At 43.5% G+C, this 24,579-nt stretch overlaps 1 protein-coding gene across 1 annotated transcript in view; it reads left to right on the forward strand.

Moving 5' to 3' along the window:
* The first annotated feature begins 906 nt into the window (after positions 1 to 906).
* Positions 907 to 24,579, forward strand: part of TRPC7 (transient receptor potential cation channel subfamily C member 7) — a 142,388-nt gene continuing 118,715 nt past the window's right edge. Inside the window, exons 1-2 of the mRNA XM_040241561.1 lie at positions 907 to 992; positions 2,701 to 3,478. Of these exons, the coding sequence (XP_040097495.1) occupies positions 907 to 992; positions 2,701 to 3,478 (864 nt within the window). The remainder of the gene's footprint in view (positions 993 to 2,700; positions 3,479 to 24,579) is intronic.

Raw genomic sequence — 24,579 nt, forward strand, 5'->3', positions numbered from 1 at the left:
TGAATTTAGATTGTGTACTTCTGTGTTCCTTGTGAGATGTTTCTCTGCTCTGACCTGGTTCAGTATCATTATATTTCCTTTGAATTACTCTCTCCGTGGCTTGTTGCTGTGTAACAGTTGTGTATTCTTGGTACTTGTGACCTTGGTGCCTGACCTATTCTCCCACCTGAGCTATGGTGATGTGGAATCAAGCTCTAGCTCTGGTTCCAAGACAGTTACTGTTACATCTCTGACACACTGCTCAGGTGCTCTTGGGTGCATTCTCAGGTTGTGATGGCACGTCCAGAGAGGTGCTCCTGAGAGGAGAGAAGCCTCATCAGAGGACAGGCTGAAAAACTCCACAAGAAAGAGGTTTAGTCTTTTGTGGGCTTAACTCCCACCTGAGTGTGTGTCCCCAGATAACAAACCTTGAAACTGAGTTCACATCATCTGAAATAAGGCCCTTTGGGGACACAACTGAGGTGACTGCTTAGCTTTCAACTCAGTTATTGCCTATCCTTCTGAAAACTTATAATAATAAATGTCTGTGCCCAATTTGTGAGTCTTTTTCTCTCATCTGAAGATCTCTTTTGGACTCCCAATATATGGTTAGCATTGTTATTAACAAGCACCCTTTCTCCCTGGGATGATGGCACTGTTGAGAGAAATGAGCTAAGAAGGAGCTCATAAAGTTGAATTTTGGGAACCTTTTCCCCAGAAATCTTTTATCAACGTGCACTTTAGAAGAGTGGATGGCAGTTCAGAAAGTTCTTCCTAAAGAAGCAAGGAGCACTCCATCAGGATTTATCATCCACAGTTGCCTTTTGAGGGAGCTGCCCATCATTATTCCTGTCACTTTTTTGCAGATAAAGAGGTTATCTGAATAGTTTAGCAGCTTCTCCAAAGAAGTGTAACTCAGGCCTAAGCATGATCAGAGTACAGTCTGACCTCAAGTCTCGCTTAACACCAGCTTTGGGGCCCCCAAAAGAGCTAAAACTAGAGCATGTCAAAAGGTAAAATTAGCAGAAAACTAAATAGAGCCCAAATTTTTAAAAAATCACAAGACTGAATGATACTACATTTTTTTTTAATCTCAAAACACTAAGTATAACTTAAAAACCATCCTCTGTGATTATTTTTATCTTTTACAGATGGCTTAAATGAAATACTGAGTACTCTTAATGCATCGAGATATGACCAATAACAAAAAGACAATTGGGAACATGGGAAATAGTTCAAAACCAATCCCCAAGTACGTACTCTCTAGAAAAGAAACTTTCTTATTGAAATGCACACCATGCTAATATTATTTGAATAATATCAGTGGGAGAAGACGAAAAAATATGGGTAGGACCAACTGGAGAATAAACAGTTTGAGAGGTTCAAGTTTGTAGAGAGTTAGGGAACACCTGGTCTAGACTCTCTGTTTTACAGTTAAAGCATCTTGAACTGGGGACCTGCTCAAGCAGCCAAGGTGAACTAGAGATGCAATATCCCGCTATTATTTTCTCCAGTATGCCATTTTAAAACCCTGACAAACTAAAGAGTAGGTAACTTGTCCAGAATCACAAGGCTGGCAAAAGGTGGAGCCAGGATGCCTATTCTTGATCTTCTAACTTGAAAGCCTATCTCTCAGCCTCACTTGTCTCAAGACTGTCATCCAAGATAAGTATAATAATAGTATCTACATCATAGGGTTTATACAAAAATTCCACAGGCAGTATATAAACCGCTTAGTGCAGTTCCTGGCATATCAGAAGAGCTTAATAAATGTTGACTATTACTAATAGTGTTGTATTAATATCTACACTATGCCACAATGGGAAAGAACAACACGTTAGAAATAAACCCAGCATATAAACTAAGCTGCTTCTCCATCCATATACAAATCCAGAAACTGTAGCTGAATTTCCTCAGGCAGGCTACATCAGTGGCCATCAGTAAGTGGCAATGAGTCTAGGCCCACTCCATGCCATGACTTTTCATAGGTGCTCAGGCTTCATAGGGATGAGAAGAAAGCACATCCCAGTACAGTAGAGGACTGAAACAGAGGTGTGGCCATGCCTGTGTGTTGCTGCGGTTTTGTCATAGTACAGGAGCTCAGCTGGGGTAACAGGCCTGAAGCAAAGGCCTTAGTATCCATGGTGGCCATTTCTATGGCAGAAGCCCTGAAGAAGTGGGCACACCAATAGGTGGAAGGGGACCAACATGGACTGAGTACTTTCTACAAGCATGCTACCTCACTTCATCCTCCTGTCAACTTTATGGCACACAAAAAGTTATCCAGGTTATATTGGTAGAAGCACAGAAAAGCACTGCAGTAAAGCACAGAGAAGTTAAGTGACAGTCTCAACTTTGCACAAATGGAAATAAAACAGTTGTTAGCCTGTTTCAGCCACATCATGACCCCACCCTCTCCACCTCCATCCTTAGCTTGCCCTGAACCCACATTTCAGCTCTTTAGACACTTCTCCACCGAAGGAGGATAGACTTCTGGGTAACTAAACCAATACTCTTCCATTAGCATAAGAACAGTTCAGGTTGTTCAATTTGTCTTAATCTCCATGCTAGGACAATACTTTCTAATAAGATTCTATAACTTCTCAAAATATCCCAATTATGAGTTTCTTTTTCATCTCAAGGATGTCTGTTTGCTCTGCTCCCTGGAGAACCGTAGGATCCTAGGAGAGTAACTAGCATCTCTGCCTTGTCACCCCACAGGTTGGGGAGCAGCACCTTCAAAAACATGCAGCGCCGGCACACAACACTGAGGGAAAAGGGCCGCCGCCAGGCCATCAGGGGTCCTGCCTACATGTTTAACGAGAAGGGCACGAGCCTGACGCCGGAGGAGGAGCGCTTCCTGGACTCGGCCGAGTATGGCAACATCCCGGTGGTCAGGAAAATGCTGGAGGAGTCCAAGACCCTCAACTTCAACTGCGTGGACTACATGGGGCAGAACGCGCTGCAGCTGGCCGTGGGCAACGAGCACCTGGAGGTCACAGAGCTGCTGCTCAAGAAGGAGAACCTGGCGCGGGTGGGGGACGCGCTGCTGCTGGCCATCAGCAAGGGCTACGTGCGCATCGTGGAGGCCATCCTCAGCCACCCGGCCTTCGCGCAGGGCCAGCGCCTGGCGCTCAGCCCGCTAGAGCAGGAGCTGCGCGACGACGACTTCTACGCTTACGACGAGGACGGCACGCGCTTTTCACACGACATCACACCCATCATCCTGGCTGCCCACTGCCAGGAGTACGAGATCGTGCACATCCTCCTGCTCAAGGGTGCCCGCATCGAGCGGCCCCACGACTACTTCTGCAAGTGCAATGAGTGCACCGAGAAGCAGCGGAAGGACTCCTTCAGCCACTCGCGCTCTCGCATGAACGCCTACAAGGGACTGGCAAGTGCTGCGTACTTGTCCCTGTCCAGCGAAGACCCAGTCCTCACGGCTCTGGAGCTCAGCAACGAGCTAGCCAGACTAGCCAACATTGAGACTGAATTCAAGGTAACTCTCCCACTTCCCACCCTGCCGGCAGGTGGCCCGGTGGGCTCTTCTGGGTGTGTCCAGGAGCCACCTGGGCTGTCTTCCGATCTTACTATCTAACTCAGGGTCTCTCCCGTTCAGGCTCCTGGGGAGGAAGGGAAGTTCCTCAGCCTGTGGCAGATATAGGCCTGATGGACAAGCAGCCCCGTTAGGCGACATACTGACAAACACAAATGCATACAGTTAAGAGACACGCAGGGCACAGGGAGGGTTACACTGCGGTTCTGGTGTAAATGCCCCAGCTCTGTCCCAGGCAGCTCAGAAGGGCACTGTCTGCAATACTTCTCGTTGTTTCCTCGTCCAGGTCTTGGACTTCTTGACTGTCTCGCCCAGTTTACATTTGTCAGTTCTCGTTTATCTTGTCCATATCTCTCACCCATCCTGGACTGTGTTGATCCTAGAGTCAATAGCAATAGCTTGCTGAATTGAAAAAGGCTTACACTTATGTCAAAGGGCTGAGGAGGCAGTACACCAAAATAAAAATGAAACTCTCTCTGTAGAGTTGGACTTGGCATCTCAGTAGGTGGGCCCTTGGCAAGCCCCCTGAGAACACTTAGAACTACCAGGTCAGCCCAAGGGATGGAGACCCATCTCCAAAGTTCATTCTTCAATAGTGGTCCTGCACTTTTACTGTCAATGGACACTCCTCCTGAAAGAGAAAACTGGGACCTAATTCTTTTAACTGTTTACTAATAAATTAAGAGTGAATATTTAGTGGACACGTACTACATGCCAAGCACTAACTTCCTTACCTATATGATGTTTAACCCCCTCAACGACCATTGGTATGGATACCATTATTGTGCCCATTTTATATGAGGGCACAGAGGTAGAGACATATCATAAAGTGGATAAATGGTAAAACCATTGTTCTAATCTAGGTACTCAGACCCCAGAGCCAGCTCTTAGCCATTCCAAGAAGTTATAAGTCAAAGCCCTTGTTCCTACATTGTTTCTCAGAGTTTCACTTGTTTCTATCTGAAAGATACCTTCCAGTGCAGAAGTGTGACTGAAAGAGAAGAAACTACAACTGGGCTCATAATTTCTCATCCTATCATTCAATCAGAGCCTATGATGCCATGGAGCAAGCAAAAAAGTGTCACATGTGGGGCAGACAATGAAGCTGGCACAAGATGTCACTGGCAGGAAAAAAGTTCATTGTCCAAACAGGATGTCAGTGCAAGAGTTACCCCTGCCTGGGACACAATTAGTGGCCAAGAGTGGGTACCAATGCACAGCAAAGAAGGCCCCATGGACCATGTTGTCCAGAGAGATCTCAAAAGGAACAGAACTGAGCTGGGCTTTAATGAGCAGGAAGAACTCAATCAGTGGTAAGAGAGATACAGGCATTCAGAGGAGGAAAGTGGAGGTAAGGGCCAGAATGGCCCATGGCAGGCAGGGGACTGATGAGAAGCTCCATGTGACTACAATAAAGACTTCCTCTAGGGGCACATGGGAGGAAGGCTGAAGAGTTGAGTGGGCATATCTCAGAGGGCTCTGTGTGTCAAGCTGAGCAGCTTGGATATTATCCTCTTAGAAATGGTGAGCCGCTGAAAGTCTGTGGTTAGGAGACTGAAATGAAAGCTACAGTTTTGGAAATTTACTTGACTGGTAGGTAACATGAGTTAGAGGATTTGGGGGATGAGACAGTGAGACTGAAGAGAAGAACAATTTAGTTGTGCATGCATGAGGCCAATGAGCCCTCTCTGTGGGAACGGGATCACTCACAGTCAGGCACAGAAGCACCAGGCCTACAGGAAGCTGCGGGGCACTGCAAATTGTGAATAGATGAAAAATCCTGTAATTAAACTAATTTTACTCCATCTGTCCCCTTATCTTGGATCCATCTACTGAACTGGAGCCACTTCCATAAATCCTGTAACATACATAGCCTCAAGAGAGACTTGGCATATGTAGATGTGGAAATTAACCAAAGAAACTCCCAAGGAATGCAGTTATTGCCTCTCAAATCCTTGTTCCTGTACAATAAACCATCTAACAGCAATAAGATCAGTGATGTCCCAAGGAAGCTTAGTGGAATTTTGCTTGTTCCCTAGGCTTCAGACTAAATTCACACAAGCATTTAAAAGAAATGGCTAAGACAATTAACTTAGATTTTTCTGCCCAAGAAAAAAACAATTTAATTTTTTGGATCAGATTATATGGATAATGCCACAATTCTCTGCTTATCTGGAATCTGGGAGCGTGCCAAATTTACTAAATAAAATGATGCTAGACTAACACTTGAAAGTACATCTGAAACATTTGTTTTTTTTTACTAAAACCCAAAGTCTAGCATATTTTAGTATATTCAATATCTAAAACTGGAAGTTTGTTGAAAACATCTACTATGATATTTTGATTTAACAAGTAAATTGTGAAAATCATGTACAGTTAAGAACATGACCAACATGATGACAAATCTTTTCTATAATGCAATGAATAAGAGCAATCATAAATACATTTGATGGCTATTAACAGCCCCCAAGTTACCTTTGTTTGAAATAATGTCTTTCAGATTGTCAACAAAAGGTGCCTTATAAATTAACATAAGCGTTCCTTTAGAACTTTATTACTTATTCAACTATCCTTGTATGTGCATTCCTGACATCATGAATCCTCTCAGAGAAGAGAGCAGCTTATTAGTAAGAGGGAAGTCAAGTCACAAAAAAAGAAAAAAGAGCAACTAATATGTTCTAAAATGCACTCTTCAAGAGTCTCTTGCACTTGAGCGGGACCACACACTGATGACTGAAGCCATGTGTCATGGAGATGACCCAAAGCCATCCACAGTGTGAAAAAGCTCTCAGGTTCTCACTGGAGATGGCATAAGTCATCCTCCAGATCCTCTAAAACACTCATTCTGGGAGTGACTCTTCCTGACTAGAAAATAGCATGCATGAAAACCTGGATCTGGTTGCCCAAGCTATTGTTTCTAGCATCTTTTTAATTTATCACCAAAAGAAAGTTTAGTCGTTAGCAAGAAGTATAGCCAATGTCAAGGTCTCCAGTAAATTCTGGCTGGAGTCAGATGTCTTCCTGCAAGCCATTATTTTTAGTGTAGGAATGATGCACATATTTTCTTATGTCTTTCTAATCTTCTTGGGTCTAGAAAGATATCAAAACTTGACATGGCCAATAAGGCTTTCCTAATGCCATGAATGGTGCCTAGTAATCTAGTAAAGCACTCCATAAATATTTGAATAAAGGAAACCCTTGAAAGATAATCATTTCACTGAAGAAGCAAGCGATTACTTTCATCAATGATTTAAACTCTTGTAACACCTATAGATTTCACAGAGGCATCTGATGGGCCTGGAGAGATGGGGGTGCTCTAAAGGCTACAAGGCCACTCAAAGGGCAAAACTGAGCGCATTAAGTAAGTGAAGACCAACCCTAGGCGGCACCGTCTGGTGTCAGTGGCCACTAAGCTCCCGGAGGGCAGACAGTGTTTTCCTGGTCTTATCCACACAGTACAGAACGTGTGGCATCTGGGAGGCACAACCCACAAATGACATTTTGGTTCACTGATTTATCTACATGGCAGGAGAGAAAAGAAGGGGAAATCTATCAGATGGGCTTTTCAGAGGTATTTCATCCTGATGGAATGGCCTCTGCGTAAATGTACCTGGATTAGCATGGAGTAATAAGAGATTTGCCTATCTCAGCTGAGTTACAGCTTCTGTCACCAAGAACACAAGAAGGTCTTTACACTGCTCTTGACTTAGCCTTGTTGGTTTTCTTCTGCTTGGATTATCACCTTGATAAAAATGCTCAGGGTCTCCTATATTATGCTGGTGTCTTTTCCGTTAAATTCCTGGGCATTCTGTCTATATGAGTTGTTTATACATAGAGATGTTGTTTCAAAAGGATTATAGATGCTCCCCTTTCTTCCAGCTTAAGAGTCATGCCGACAGCAACATCTAGTGGGGATAGGAAGGGGATGAGGAAGCAAAGTGCTACAGGCAAAGTGCTATAAAGTGCTACAAATTTTATAGACCAACATCCTAGGCAATACCATAAAGGGATGTTTAGGGCTTTGGAAGGAAAGAGAAAGCAGAATGGGGACTAGAGATATTCCTCTTGTTTTCTCACCTTTTGCTTAAATTGGAAAAGTACTCAGTGTTCACAAGTCAAGAAACTGTGGAAGCCCAACAAACAATTTACCCTAGATATTTAAGATTTGGTCATCCTGAGTAAAAACAAGCTCCAACTTAGAAGGCTTTTCAAGGCTGTAAACTGTGCTTCAGTGACGAGCAATTTATTCTCAGAGACCCCAGAGGAGAAGAGTAGGAGGACAAGAAAGCTAAAGCTGTAACTTCATCTTGCTTAAAGTGTTGAGGATTTTTCTGTCAATGGGTTGTTAACGACATGTATTATGAGAAATAGATAATGAATTATGTATCAATGTTTGTGTTGCCATTTTAAGACCCATAAAAAAAACTCTTCGGGCCTAAAATACCACAAATTAAAAATTCAAATAATGATAAATCAGACCAATTTGCCACCTGCTACGATCTCTAGTGAGATCCCATTGTGGAAGGTAAAGATGTTGAGATGACAGTTTGCAATCTGCTTGCAAACTTATCGAAAGGGAAGAGGGAAGAGTGGGGGAAGGAGTGACTTGATATTGTAGAACACATTTGGACCCTGGAGTCTGGAGCCAGGGAGCTGGAGTAAAGGCCTACTCTGGGTCTGGGGCAGCACCGAAAGGTGAACACACCCACTGCCCCCAGCCTCCGGTGGAATCCGTTTCTCACGTGCTTTGAATGTTTCTAGTATTTTTAAATTTTATCGACCAACATCCTAGGAAAATACATTTCCTTGAAGCCTGAAAGCTTGGCTGGTAGTATAAACAAATGCCTGCTTAACAAGCAGGAAATGACTTGAAACTTGTTTCCTTTTCCTTTGGGAAAATATTTTTAAGCTGTGAAAGCTGCAGGTCTTAAAAGCGAGTGGTTGTCATTGTTGTTGAAGAGAATCGGGCAGAAACCCTTCAAAGCGGTCACTAACATATCATCCAAAAGACTCTCAGAGATGTGACTGTGCCACCTCAGCCCTCTGCTTGAGCAGCTGAGATGCAGAATGCAAGCAGAGAAGAGACAGATCACAGATGGCGGATGAGGAACTGTAATGGAAGAGCCCCTCACTACACACACGCCGGTAAAATGTGGTGAGATCACATGTTGCTGGTCTCCATAGCTGAGAGAAGGATCCAGGGATTGACTTATTTCAGGAGGAGAGACAGAGATGATTCTGCCCATGTCAGCTTTGTCTTTGTCTATTTTTCTACCTAAGTGTCTGGAGGAGCACTTTCACCAGAACATTCATTAATGAGTCATCACAGGAAAACGAACTAATTAACGTGTCCTTTAATGACAAGTTTTCATTGGTCACAACTTTCTGCTTCTACTCGTTATGCCAAGAGTATTAGCCTCTAAAATACAGGGAGCCAGAGTCAGCAGGGTGACTGGTATTCAGATGGGATACAAGAGGCCACTCTGCTAGATGAAGACAGGACAAGGATAGGGGACAGGCTTTTGGGTGAGCACCCAGAACAGCCATGCTTCATTTTCTCAAGGCTATGGAGGAACACAGAGCATGCTCTGGAATCAGAATGACCTGGGTTCCAGGTCAGAGTCGTCTCCCAGCAATCATACAATCTTGGGCATTTATTATAAGTTAGTATTCTTATTTGAAATGAGGGTAGGGGAAGGGAACAGGTGTTAGAGAAGAATTGCAACATGTCTTCCCAACCCCAACACTTGCCCTTACCCTAATCTCTGTAAATGAGATCTCGACTCATCCCATTAGTAAGAGCTTCCAATGCCTCACCCCACTCAGCTTCCAGGAGTTCCTGGCATGTATCAGGTACTCAGTAAATATCAGTTCAGTAAACAAATAAATAGAGTCAGTCAGTGAACTAATCACTAATGACCTCCAAGGGAGTTGGTGAAGATTAAATGAGATGAAGAATATAAAACTCTTTGCAGAGGACCTAACCCATAGTAAGTACATAATTTTCCCCACAGATGGCAGTGGGCAATCTCACTTTGTTCCTCAAAGCCCACTGGATTTTTAGCACTACAACTTTTCTTTCCAATAAACACAACTTAAGCTTCAACACCTCCTCTATTCAGAGGGTCTTCCTGATTTCTGCTAAGCCTCCCTCCCCAAGCCTAGAGTACAAGCTGTCTCTGTGAGCTCTATGATTTAAAAAAAAGGCAGGAGAGTATCTTCCAATTGGAAAAATGCAGACCACTGAAACTGAAGACGCCCGGCATGCTGCTAAAGTACTGCTGTGAAAAAAAGCAATGTGAGCAGAAAAGACAGAGGCTGCAAAGGAGGGGAAGGGAGGAAATGAGCAGGCAGAGCTCCTGCCAAGTACAGACAGAGATTGTTTTTTGAAAAATATCTCTGTGGAAAAGATTCATCACTACACACATACACACACAAAAAAAAAAAAAACTGGGAAAAAATCATTTCCTATACAAGTGCAACTATCAGTCTGAAATATCAGAGATACAGAAAAAAATGAAGGCAGTTCTTGGAGGATATCAGTCAATGAGCAGTAGCACAAATTGCATCAAAAGGAAATGATGAAAATGTAGGGCTTTTCTCTGAAAAAAGTTAAATTCTGTATATAAATTAATCACAATAGGGCAAAATCAATCAAGTGTGCTGCACACACCATCAACAGGGAGGCATGTGTTTTTCTAGCAGCAAATTCACATGCAGATTAAATGTGGAAACTCTTACATCAGGAGGGTAGATGAAAATAAGGCCTGTAGACCCACAGAATGTCAGAATTGGATGGATCTGAGTGAGAGAGCTATCTGAAAATTCAGCATTCATGCAGCAAATACTTAATTAAGCCTCTAGTATGAGCCAGGCTCTGGGCTGGGTGCTGGAAAGCAATGATGAAAAGATGAAGTTCCTGCCCTCAGGACCTCACAGTCTAGCAGAGGAGACAGGCGTTCTTCATGTACTCCCACAAACAGAGCTTTACAAATCATGCTGAGTGCTAAGCAGTAAAAGAGCAATTTGCAAAGGGTTGACTTAGTGGGACAGCTGTGTGCGGGTGTGCATGTGCTTAAAGATTTCTCAGAGATGACAATATTTAAATGAAAATGGAGGGTATGGGAGAGATAAACAGACAGCAGGGAAGTGGGGAGATGGTTCCAGGCACAGCAACTGTACATGAAAAAGCCCAGAGCAGAGCGGGAAAAGAGAGGCCTGTGCAGAGAACTCTGAGTAGCTGCCTATCACAGGGAGGAAACACAAGAGGTAGCAGGTGACAGAGGTGCCGAAGAAGCCCTTGGCCATGGCCTTCCCGCTTGGCAGCCTTGGTAAGAAGCTGGACTTCAGTTCACTGTAGGCTGAATGGGGAGCTATCTGAACATTTCAGCAGGTGAGTAAGCGACTCGGCTTGGGAAGAGCCATTTCGCACACTCTGCCTGGGGCACTAGTATACCAAGTGGCTTGGAGGGGACAAGACTGGAAGGAGTTGGACAGAAAGGAAGGTGGAGGGGAGGGGGTGCGGGGGGAGTGGCAGAGGGACCAGCACATCTCAGCCTGCAGGTGACTCACTGGAGCTGGAGCGACAGCACAGTCGGAGAAGGCGAAGGCTCCTGGCTGTTTCCAGGGCCGCTTCCTTGTCTAGGAGCTCCTGGGAACTTCTGTCCCTGGGACCTCTCTGCTCTCTGGAGAGGCATGAGGAGGGAAGGGAGAACACAGCCTGCTCTCCTTTTCTCTTCCAAGGTAGAGGCCCTGTGGAGGAACAGGAGCGTAGGAGAGGGATGAGAAGTCAGACTTTCTACCTTGAACTCTGGAGTTGCAGAGGACCGTGTGCCCCCTGCTTGGCCGAACTATTCACTGCACAGCCAGCACAAAGCAAAGTGGACTCAGAGGTGACAGCCCCAGTATAAAAAGGGTTCCACTGGACTGTAACCTTTCCATTGTGTTTTCTAGATTAGGAAAACATCTTTCTCCCTGTGTATGCTGCATAACAGCAGAGAAAATGTCTAATCTCACGTCTGATTAATGCTCACCTGGAGCTGGTTTCAGCATAAATAAAGGCATGCAGGAGACCTCCCCGGGCGTCCTCCATGGCTCCGGATGTTGGGATTACCAGGCTAGGAGGATGCTGGGGGCAGATGAGACCTCCCTGAAGATGAGGAACCTTCCCTGGCGAACTCCCAGTTCAGTCTAGCTGGATATATTAGTCTCCCAGGCCTGCGGAAACAAAGCGCCACAAATGTGGTGACTTAAAAACAACGGAAATTTATTTTCTCACAGTGCTGGAGGCTAGGAGTCCAAAACCAAGGTGTTGGCAGGGTCCCTGCTCGCTCTGAAGCCTCCAGGGTGGAACAGGTGCTTCCTTGGCAATCCTCCGCTGAGAGACACTTCACGCCAATCCCTCCCTTCGTGGTCACATAGTGACCTCCCTGTGTGCTTCTGTGCCTCTTACCCTCTTCTTCTAAGGACACTTCTGTTGTTCAGTCACTCAGTTGTGTCTGACTCTTTGCAACCCCATGGACTGCAGCACACCAGGCTTTCCTGTCCTTCACTATCTGCTGGAATTTGCTCAAATTCATGTCCATTGAGTCAGTGATGCCATTCAACCATCTCTGTTATCCCCTTCTCTTCCCTTCAATCTTTCCCAGCATCAGAGTCTTTTCCGATGGGTTAGCTCTTCACTTTAAGGTGGCCAAAGTATCAGAGCTTCAGCTTCAGCAAAAGTCCTTCCAGTGAATATGCAGGATTGATTTCCCTTAGGATTTTCTAATCAGAGAAGGCAATGGCAACCCACTCCAGTACTCTTGCCTGGAGAATCCCATGGACAGAGGAGCCTGGTAGGCTGCCGTCTATGGGGCTGCACAGAGTCAGACACAACTGAAGCGACTTAGCAGCAGCAGCAGCAGCAGGATTTTCTATAAAGACCAATCATTTTATATTAAAGGCCCACTCTATTCCAATAGGACTTTAACTAATTATAATTGCAAAACCTATTTCCAAATGAGATACCATTCTGAAGTGCTAGGAAGGATGTGAATTTGGCAGACACACTACTGAACCCTATACCATGGGGTAGCACCAGGTTGAGACACTGAGGAAGGCTGATACCAGGAATCCAGGCAGACCCACCGAGCAGGGCAAGATAAAAGGACAGAGGTTAATTATCCTGGGAGGCCAAAGACAGTCCTAAAACTAGGTGGTCATTCTGGAAGAAAGGAGAGAGACAACTGATGCTTTCTACTGACCCAGGCACAAGCTGAGATACGGATAGGAATTCTGTAATTGCCTCTGTGTGTGTGTGTGTGAGTGAGTGAGTGTGTGCACGCGTGCACGTGCATGCATGTGTGTGTCTATCTGTCCAGAAGAGACAGCGAGGTAAGAAGTGGGAGGCAGCTGACAGAAGTAATTGGGGCAACGGTACCAGGGCATGACCTCTATCAAGTAGTAGAAAAACATTTTCAAGTGTTGCATTTGGGAATAATGAAAATAAATTGATTATAAAATGTTCAGAAAATACGGAAAAGGAGAGGGAACAAATAGGTCAGCATTCATTCTATCATCTGAGAATAACTTATATTTTGGTATGTTTCCTCTCAGTACCTCCTCTATCCCCAAGTAGAAAGACTGAATTACTACTATGACTTAGGTGATGGATTCTTACCCTCTCATTTTTGTCTCCCTTCATACTTTATCCTCATTTCTACCCTCCCCCATTCCCCTTAAAAATCACCCACTTCAATAATATTCAATGCACTTAAGGCATTTTCCCATGTGGTATCACCATGTTATAAATAACAGTTTCTAGAGAATGTTAGTGACATGTGTTGGGAGGAAAACTTCCATTACCATCTTAGGTTGCAATGGTTGGGTGGCCTGTGACTTGACTCACAAAAGACAGATTAACAGGAGAAAAGACAGGAGTTATTCATATGCACACAGAAGTGCATGAAAGAAGTGGCTGGCTCCCTCAAGAGCTAAAGACAGGGGTTTATATACCAACTTAGCAAGAAAAGGAAAAGGAAGAAAGGAGTTTTAAGGAAAAAGAGGAAACACGTGGAAACACATGGGTTTTAGGGAAACAAATGGAAGGCTTGAGAGTTTGTGATGTTTGTTCTCATCCAGGGGGTCAGTCTCCTTTCTAGCTGTAATCTATGCCCCCAAGTCCCCACTGAGGGGATTTACAGCAACTGTATTTTGGGGAGGCTCTGCTTGGGTCAGCAAAAGAAATTTAGTTGCTGTTTGTTTGGATGTTTTTAATTTAAAATAATCTTCATGCCACTTTGATGATTTTGACAGTCACTACACATAATCATGAAAACGAAATCTCTAAGCCCCACCACAGAATTCCTGTGAACCACTATATGGTAAGAATGAGCACCAGGAATTAAGGGTGGGCAGGGTGACTGAGCCCTGCACGGGAGAGACAGGCAGGCTTGTGTGGGGGAGGAATTTTCTCTCCACCCTTCTGAGTTCATAGCTGAGACCCTCTGTAAAAAAGATTAACAAAAGAAAAACAAACAGAAGTATAGAAGCATGTAATACTTCTTGTATATATGAGATTACCCAGGGGAAAAATGAGTAACTCTCTGAGGTGGCTTAGTTTTCAGGATTAAATAGCATCTTAATGGGGAAAGGTACAAAGGATGGAGGGTGGAGGCCTTTTAGGAGACAGTAACTGATTTTCAGGAAACATGAGTGGGCACTTAGAAGAACAGAGGAAAGGCATGATAGTCTGTAACAAAGCCTGTCTGGTTATATATAGTACCCCTTCTCCTGTGATAAGAGCCCATCTTTCTGGTTCAAGAAGCTCCAAGGGAAGGGATTTATGGCCATTAAGTTCCTTTTGGAGGCTCTGGCTTGAGGCAGATAAGGAACATTCAGAGAAAGCCTCTTTCTACATTTGCCTTTTTTTTTGTTTTAAGTGTATCATGTAAACACATAAGGGAACTCAGAAGTGAGTAACTCAAACTGGTGGTTAGGACGTGGACTTATATAACATCTTAACAAAAGAATAAATTTTTAGACACATGAGAAGACAACAAAAAAGAACTTTGAGCTTCCAGGGAACCAAACTGTAGAAGGTAAATATAGGGGGAACCGAATGGGAGCTTAGAGCTGGTTTGAACAAGGCTATGGTGTGGATTTTGCTGGTGCTGTCTCTGATGATTAACTTCTGCCTCCCCTGGTAAAGAGCAGAGGAGGGACACCCTTTACAAATTTATGTTCTGCTTTTAGCCAAATGGAGGAGGGCAAAGAGTTTTTCTTCTATCTGTTTCTTCTTAATTGCTTTTAGCTTGAAGATTTCTTGTGACAAAGTGGCATATTTCAGGGCGGCATATTCTGCTACCTTTCAAGCCCATGAACTGTCGGAGCTGGCAAATATCCCTGCAGCTCTTGGTAGAGTAGAAAAGAGAGAGAACTACATTTGATTGCAAATGGGAAAAAGTTTCCATCATTCAGAAATCTCACGTGGCATTGACAAACTGTGTTTCTCTCTCTCTCTCTCTTTCTTATTTATAAACTATGTGATCAGTACCTACCACAAGTGTTATACATTCAAATACAGTGTAGGGATTATAAACACTCTGTAATAAACACTCTTAATATCCTGGCACAGGCTTCCTTTCAAAATGTATGTTAACCTAGCACCAGGAGGCCATGGACTTTTCCATGTCTTCTCAAGAAGACAGATTAAGTAGTACGGTACCATCTGTATTCCTGCCAGCCCTAGGAACCTGGAGGAGTTAGAATATAGGCTCTGGTCACTGCAGATGCAGAATGATATGAGAGCCAGGAAAAATAAAGAAACTAAACTTGTATACCTAGTCCTAAAATTACAGTGATGTAAGAATGATTGAGGCTAAAATTTTCTAAATACTATCAATTCTCAAACAGATGAAGTCTCCCCAAATGCTTGGTAGCATGATTACATTTCATATTATAATGATCTTTCCACCTCCCATAACAGAAATTAATGACAATGACCTGTTTTTTCTGGGCTCCAGGGCAGGTTTGCTAATTACTGATGGATAAATAAGTGCTTTGAAAATTAAGAGGGGTCATGATGAATTGAGCTTCCCAGGTAGTGGTAAAGAATCTGCCTCCCAATGCAGGAGACACAAGAGACATGGGTTCAGTCCCTGAGTCAGGAAGATCTCCTGGAGGAGGGCATGGCAACCTGCTCCAGTATTCTTGCCTGGATAATCCCATGGACAGAGGAGCCTCATGGGCTACAGTCCATGGGGTTGCTATGGCAAAACCAATACAATATTGTAAAGTAATTAACCTCCAATTAAAATAAATAAATTTCTATTTTAAAAAAAGAAAAAAAGAGGAGGAAATAAAGAAGAAAAGAAAAAAAATGTGACTGAGTGAGCACAAAGGTACACACACATGCTGAAATGCTATTTATGTTTCTCTTTCTCCTTTTCCCCTTCTGTCTCTCTCTGTCTCTCTCTCTCACACACACACACCATGGAAATACACTTCCTATTTACCAATAATACAGCTGCTTGGGGGAATCAGAACTCTTGTTTGCATTTTGTGGAAGAACAGCACACCGCATACATGTGGAAGACCAGGGCTTTGCCTGGTAATAGCTCTCCAGCCTCTCCTACATATACTTTGAAAACAGTAGCCCAAGAATCTTTCTGATGACAAGATCTCCTCTCTGGTGACTATGCATTTTGCTTAAAGTTTATGCTTAAAAGAATTCATCTAATACCTTCCCACAGTGCATCAGAAACTTGATGTTTTATGTGCTTAAACCTGATGTTTTAACATAAGCATTGAGATAAGCTCCAAGAAATGTGGGGGAATGTTTTAATTCAACTGAAAAAAAGTAGGAGCAAGAGTTTATTTCCCCAAATAGTATCTCCTCTAGGATTATAAATATAGAACCAGACTTTAAACACAGAGCTGGATCTTCACCTAAAGCAAATATGTGAGGAATGTGCTCATGGTAGTCAGATTTCAGAGACAACTTGAGGAAACCAAACAGCTTAGAGCCCCATGGTCATACTCTGCCCAGGAGGTGGCCTAGGGGAAAAGTGATTTGCTGCCATGAAAGACAGTCCTCTGGGACAATAGGGCCACTCAGTGAGGAGACCCAGGGTTCCACCAGGAACTGCCATGTGACCTTGGCTCCATCAGTTTACTTCTCCGCAGTTCATCTTCCTCACGCATAAAGCCAGGTACTTTTACTAACACTCTCTTGTTGAGTCTCTACTTTTCCAGCTCCTTCTGCTTCTCATTCCTATAGAGCATTTTCATGAAGGACATCTAAGTTGAGATTTAAGAGGAGATTATTATTCCCATTTTACAGATGAGGAAACAGACTGAGTGGTTAAATGATTTTCTGCAAATGGTGGTCTTCTTTCTACCATGTGCTAGATATGGTACCAGGTACCAGGTCTACAAGTGTGGGAGAGAACCGAACTCTGTCCTCAAAGTAATGAGAGAGACTGGAGTGCTGAGAGAGAAACACAATGTAGTAGAGAAGGGGCAGCACACGATGGGATCACAAAGAAGAGTGCAGCATGCTGCCTGTTGATATGAGAAGGGTTCCTGGAAGAGACGATATTCTGAAGAGGTTCTTGAAGGGTGAGTGTGGCAAATGAATGAGATTTTGAAAGTTTGGCAAATGAACAAGCTTTCGAAAGACCGAAGTAAGGCAGACAAATGAGCATATGCAGGGGCACAAAGAGCCCAGTGTGCTTGTTGGACAGTGGTAGCTGGAGGGGTTTATAGGAAAGGGGCTAATCTTTAAGAGGTATATTGAAATATGATGACAAAGATGCACAGAGTTTACCCTGCAGCTTTTAAACCAAGGGGTTAGGGGCTTGGCAGCCAGGCAGAAGGAACTGTTGTTGGCAAACAGTCCAATCAGGAAGTGAATTCACAAGTCTAGACACTGAATTAAGATCTCACAAGTGTGAGTGTGGGCAGTAGGGGTCAGACAGTAGAGATTCTTTAGATCAGAATCCAGAGATCTTGGTAACTAACTGACAAAGACGAACCCAGGATTTCTAGCTCAGAAGGCTGAATGGATAGGGACTCTATTTCCTGAAGCAGAAAGCAGAAGATCAAGTTTGAATGTTTGGAAGACCCATATGTTCAGTTTGGGGCATGCAGAGTTTGAAGAGTCTGTGGGACTTACCAGTGTAGATGACCACTTGGCAGCTGAAGATTTAAATCAGCTTCTTAGAATACAGGTTGGTGTAAGAGGTAAAAACATATGGTCATCAGCACATAGGTAACAATGGAAGTTGTAGAGATAAATGAAATCATATCAAAGCCCCAGTCTCTCTCTCTCTTTTTTTTTTTTTACATAACAACTTTTAAGTCCTTTCAAGTTTTATTTAGTCTATCTTTGGGTAAATCAGCCAAAAAACTCGAATCTTATTTTCTTGATTACATTTGAACTTATTTAAATGCAATCACTTACTAATCTTTTACCCATGCCCTACAGGACTTTTAGAAACTCAGTGCAGTTTTCTATACACAAGATAATGAGCCTTTAACAGGCAGGCTTGGTTCCAAGACCATCTCTTAGGGCCAAGTATACCCAACCTTGTTGTTCCTGGATCTGTTCCCTGGTAGCCACACACCAGTAACCCAGCTTCCCATAAATAAAATTATCAAATCAGAGTAGATGTACGGTCATTTTATGCAATGTTTATTATGTCCTACAATGTATCATGCCCTGGACTGAAATATACAAATGAATGAAGTTGATTAGTCAAGTATGAAAATGTCAGAACTACAGAGAGAACTTTGACGGGGCTATTGGACCCTGAGAATAAAATGCAGTGGGTGCCCAAGCCTGAAACAATGGAGTTCCTCAGGGATATCAGGACAGCCATCCTGGAGTTAGCTGTAAGCTGGTCTTGAGAAGGGTAGAAGTTCTTAGAGGAAGAAGATAGGGGCATAAGTCTAGGCTTGGGGACACAATGGACAAAGGTGCCGAGGTGAAGAGAATGGTGTATGCTCCTCTGATCACAGAAATCATAAGTACTGATTTGCCTAATTTGGTTTGGGGGTTTTCCCTTTATAATTAGCAGGGCTCTACACTTTTTAATTGCTACTGTGCCATCTAGTCATTAGCCCCTCTTAACCAATAGCATTTTTCAGCAATCACAAGCAATTTTTAAAAACTCACTTCTATACATATGCTATACTATACTTACTCTTTGAAAAAAAAGTTTCCTGAATGTTTACTATTCTGAATCCATAATCAGGGGAGTCATGACATAATCCTCTGGAAGGGTATGTTATCTGGTGATGCCAATTCTATATTAGTGTTTCTCTGAAATGCTTTCACAATATACAGTAAGCACAAATAAGATGCATATTTAAGGTCATATTTACTCTGATCTTCTTTTAATGTGATATTAAAATAAACAAAGCTATTAGATATCAAGTAAAGAAGAGTGCAGTTCTGGTCAAGACAGCACCAAGGGTGGATACATACCTGTCTCCATCACTGAGATTTAAGGGTTTGGCTGATTCACCCAAAGGAAAACAGGCAGGTTGAAACATCATTACTCACTCAAAAATTGTCTTGCTTACAAACACCACCTAGTTGTGGATGTGACTGGTGATGGAAGTAAAGTCCAATGCTGTAAAGAACAATATTGCATAGGAACATGGAATGTTAGGTTCATGAATCAAGGCAAATTGGAATTGGTCAAACAGGAGATGGCAAGAGTGAACATCGACATTCTAGGGATCAGCAAACTAAAATGGACTGGAATGGGTGAATTCAACTCAGATGACCATTATATCTACTACTGTGTGCAAGAATACCTTAGAAGAAATGGAGTACCCATTGTGGTCAACAAAAAGAGTCTGAAATGCAGTACTTGGATGCAATCTCAAAAATGACAGAATGATCTCTGTTTGTTTCCAAGGCAAACCATTCAATATCATGGTAATCCAAGTCTATGCTCCGACCAGTAACGCTTAAGAAGCTGAAGTTGAATGATACTATGATGACCTACAAGACCTTCTAAAACTAACACCCAAAAAAGATGTCCTTTTCATTATAGGGGACTGGAATGCAAAAGTAGGGAGTCAAGAAATAACTGGAGTAACAAATTTGGCCTTGGAGTAGAGAATGAAACAGGGCAAAGGCTAATAGACTTTTGCCAAGAGAACGCCCTGGTCATGGCAAATACCCTCTTCCAACAACACAAGAGAAGATTCTACACATGGACACCACCAGATGGTCAACACCAAAATCAGACTGATTATATTCTTTGCAGCCAAAGATAGAGAAGCTCTATACAATCAGCAAAAACAAGGCTGGGAGTTGACTGCAGCTCAGATCATGAACTCCTTATTGCCAAATTCAGACTTAAATTGAAGAAAGTAGGGAAAACCACTAGACCATTCAGGCATGACCTAAATCAAATCCCTTATGATTATACAGTGAAAGTGACAAATAGATTCAAGGGGTTAGATCTGATAGAGTGCCTGAAGAACTATGGATGGAGGTTCGTAACATTGTACAGGAGGCAAGGAACAAGACCATCCCCAAGAAAAAGAAATGCAAAAAGGCAAAATGATTGTCTGAGGAGGCCTTACAAGTAGCTATGAAAAGATATACCCATTTGAATGCAGAGTTCCAAAGAATAGCAAGGAGAGGTAAGAAAGCCTTCTTCAGCAATCAGTGCAAAGAAATAGAGGAAAACAATAGAACGGGAAAGTCTAGAGATCTCTTCAAAAAATTAGAGATACCAAGGGAACATTTCATGCAAAGATGGGCACAATAAAAGACAGAAACAGTATCAACCTAACAGAAGAAGATATTAAGAAGAGACAGCAAGAATACACAGAAGAACTATACAAAAAAGATCTTCATGACCCAGATAATCAAGAAGGTGTGATAACCAACCTACAGCCAGACATCCTGAAATGTAAAGTCAAGTGGGCCTTAGAAAGCATCACTACGAACAAAGCTAGTGGAGGTGATGGAATTCCAGTTGAGCTATTTCAAATCCTGAAAGATGATGCTGTGAAAGTGCTGCACTCAATATGCCAGCAAATTTGGAAAACTCAGCAGTGACCACAGGACTGGAAAAGGTCAGTTTTCATTCCAATCCCAAAGAAAAACAATGCTAAAGAATGCTCAAACTACTGCACAATTGCATTCATCTCACATGCTAGTAAGGTAATGCTCAAAATTCTCCAAGCCAGGCTTCAATAGTACATGAACCATGAAATTCCAGATGTTCAAGCTGGATTTAGAAAGGGCAGAGGAACCAGAGATCAAATTGCAAACATCCGTTGGATCATCGAAAAAGCAAGATAGTTCCAGAAAAATATCTACTTATGCTTTATTGACTATGCCAAAGCCTTTGACTGTGTGAACCATAACAAACTCTGGAAGATTCTTAAAGAGATGGGAATGCAAGACCACCTGTTGTGCCTCCTGAGAAATCTGTATGCAGGTCCAGGAGCTGGACATGGAACAACAGACTGGTTCCAAATAGGAAAAGGAGTACGTCAAGGCTGTATATTGTCACCCTGCTTATTTAACTTATATGCAGAGTACATCATGAGAAATGCTGGGCTGGATGAGGCACAAGCTGGAATCAAGATGGCCAGGGAAAATATCAATAATCTTAGATACGCAGATGACACCACCCTTATGGCAGAAAGTGAAGAAGAAGTAAAGAGCCTCTTGATGAAAGTGAAAGAGGAGAGTGAAAAGCTGGTTTACGTGGTGGATTCATGTTGATGTATGGCAAAACCAATACAATATTGTAAAGTAATTAGCCTCCAATTAAAATAAATAAATTTAAATTAAAAAAAAAGAAAATACTAGAATTTTCAAAGGCAAAAAAAAAAAAACACTCAACATTCAGAAAACTAAGATCATGGCATCCGGTCCCATCACTTCATAACAAAAAGATAGGGAAACAGTGGCTGACTTTATTTTTTGGACTCCAAAATCACTGCAGATGGGGACCAAAGCCATGAAAGTAAATGACACTTGCTCTTTAGAAGAAAAGCTATGACCTACCTAGACAGCATGTTAAAAAGCAGAGACATTACTTTGCCAACAAAGGTCCAACTAGTCAAAGCTATGGTTTCTCCAGTAGTCATGAATGGATGTAAGAGTTAACGAGGGAGCTAGCTATTTTGATATATGAGAGAGGAGGTTTCCAAATAGAGGGTCACCAGTACAAAGAGAGAGAAGAGAGCAAAGCAGAAGAAGGAGAGCATCTGGTGTTTTGAGGATGGAGGCCAGTCACTGGGGCAGAACGGGTGAGGAGAACAGGAAGAGCTGAGGCCAGAGGAACTGCAGGCAACAGGAGGTCAGAGCCCTAACAAGCTTTCTTTCTGGTGAGATGGAGAGTCATTGGAGGGTTTCAGGAAGTGGAGTTGGCAGATCAGATGTGTACTCGAAGAGAATCATGCTGGCTGTTGGGATGTGATGAATTGTAAGGGGCAAGAGAAGAAGCCTGAGAACCAAGTGAGAGGTGGTTCTAGTTACCCAGGGGAGAGATGAAGGTGGCCTTGGACCAGAAAGATAAATGGTCAAGGTGGGGGAGAAACACAGAATTCTAGACATCTTTGAAAGACAGAGCTGAGAAAATTTATTGATGGATATCAAGAAAAAGGGAAGGATGAATGAAGCTTTTGGTTCAAGCAACTGGAAAGACAGTTATTATAGGTGTACACTGTGCAGGAGGAGTTCCTTGCTCAGCTGGGGTTTCCTCCCTCCTTCCCCGGCTCCTTGAGATGAGCACACTTCCTTCCCCACTGATGATGACTTCCCTGAACATTCTGATGCCAACGCACCTGCTGGTAGCTTAGAGCGTGGGGGTACCCTCAGCTGCCTGAGCTCAGCTGTCTTACTCCCAGCCTGCCCCTGGGACGTACAGGGTACTGCCTTTTGCCTCTTACCAACACGCCCTCCTCTCTCTCTCCATCTTCACCAGGAAAGACCCTGGACCTGCCCCTTCAGGGTGGTGCTCATGGTTTCAGAGCACATGTCAGGGCAGTTGGCATTTTTGCCAGATGAGTACTTCTCAGTGTTAGTATTATGGAATTTGGAGTCAGCCATACGCCCACTCCAGTATTCTTACCGGGAGAATTCCATGGACAGAGGAGCCTAGTGGGCTACAGTCCTTGGTCACAAAGAGTCACACATGACTGAGCGACTAACACTTTCACTACTTTCTTCATACTCAGATTCAAATCATAGCTGCCACTGAAGTCTCTGGGCTTCAGTTCCCCTTTCTGTAAAGAGGAATGATAACTGTACCTACTTCCTTGGTTTGTCATGAGAATTCAATGAGCTAAATATGTAAAGCATTCAGCCCAGGGCCTGGCACATAGTAAGCATTCAGTAAATGATAAATAATAGTGGTGAAAACTGTAACAGTCACCTTCTTTAACACTGTCCCGTTCTAGTGGCTACAAAGACCAAACAATCATACATAGGCAGACCTCAGGCAGGGGCTGGGCAGGCAGGCAGGGGAAAGGAGGGGCTGCTTCGATGTGAGTGAACCACAGGGCTTCCTGAGGGGCCCTCTTACTCTTTCAACTCATACCTCCTGACTGATCGCCTGAGTCACAGCTTTGAGCAATCATTCCACTGTGGAGCCCCGACCTATGATTGACAGAGTAATGTGTGAGAGCAAGAGAAAGGGAAAGGAGAGGGAGACAGAGACAGGGAAGAGGGGGCTGGGGCCTCCAGGGAGGCCTGGAGCTGTGAGCTGTGGAGGTGGGGCAAGGCTCACACAGGCACATCTGCCCTCCTGTGACTGTTCCCTGTGGTCACAGCAGGGAAAAAACAAAAGCAGAAAGCCTAGGAAAAGCTCTTCGGGGAGCTCAGTGAGAGAGAACCAAGCAGCACCTTCAGTCTGAACAAGGATGCACAGAGTGTACATGAACTCCTCTCTGGATACAGGAGTGCATTCGTGTCTATTCAATAATAAGTTACATAAAACATTGGAAATGTGCATAACGTATGCACATACCCATCTGAGGCTGAAGTAGCTGACAGCCACCACAGTCCTCCTGGTGAATGCTCTCTGCCTTCTGGGCCTTTACCTTGCCATCTCTTCTTTCTGGAATGTCCTCATCCCTCCTAGCTTCTACTCATCCTCAGGGCTCATATCCCACCTCTTCTTGGAAGTTCCCCACATCTGCAGCTGGGCAGTACATCCCAAGACCCAAGACCAGGTCCTTACCTGGTCTCTTGTCATGCTCTCTAGCAAGACCCTGAGTTCTTCAAAGACTGTATTTTATTTCAGTTTCCATCCCTAATGCCTGGCACATAGTGAGTGCTCAAATATACCTGCTGAATTAGAATAAAATACTCGAGTTGCTGTATGGAGGTGAGAGTTGGACCATAAAGAAGCTGAGCCCTGAAGAACTGATGCTTTCAAATAGTGGTGTTGGGGAAGATTCTTGAGAGTCCCTGGACAGCAAGGAGATCAAACCAGTCAATCCTAAAGGAAATCAACCCTGAATATTCATTGGAAGGACTGATGCTGAAGCTGAGGCACCAATACTTTGGCCACCTGATGTGAAGAGCTGACTCACTAGAAAAGACCCCGTTGCTGGGAAAAAGAGTGAGTGCAGCAGGAGAAGGGGAGGACAGAGAATGGAATGGCTGGATGGCACCACTGACTCAGTGGATGTGAGTTTGAGCAAACTCTGGGAGATAGTGAAAGACACAGAAGCCTAGAATGCTGCAGTCCATGGCGTCACGAAGAGTCAGACACGACTGAGTGACTGACAACAACAACTCGAGTTGCTCATGTGTTTCCTTGAAAGACAGACTCTGGATCAGAGGGTTGCCTTGTTATCAGAGGGGACTTGTTATAAAATCAATAAGCAGAGCAGCAATCCATTCCTTCTGGGACTTCACAATGTCATGGTGATGGCTTAAGGAGGCCCTTATGATGTCAGTACCTGCCAATTAAGTAAACCCCAAATCAGGATGGAAACCAAAGTATCAACAAAAGCACTGTCAACACAGCCTGGCCAAGGAAAGTGGTGCAGCCATCTGCAGACACAGTTCA

Source organism: Oryx dammah, unplaced genomic scaffold (genome assembly GCF_014754425.2).
Source record: "Oryx dammah isolate SB20612 unplaced genomic scaffold, SCBI_Odam_1.1 HiC_scaffold_5, whole genome shotgun sequence".
NCBI lineage: Eukaryota > Metazoa > Chordata > Mammalia > Artiodactyla > Bovidae > Oryx > Oryx dammah.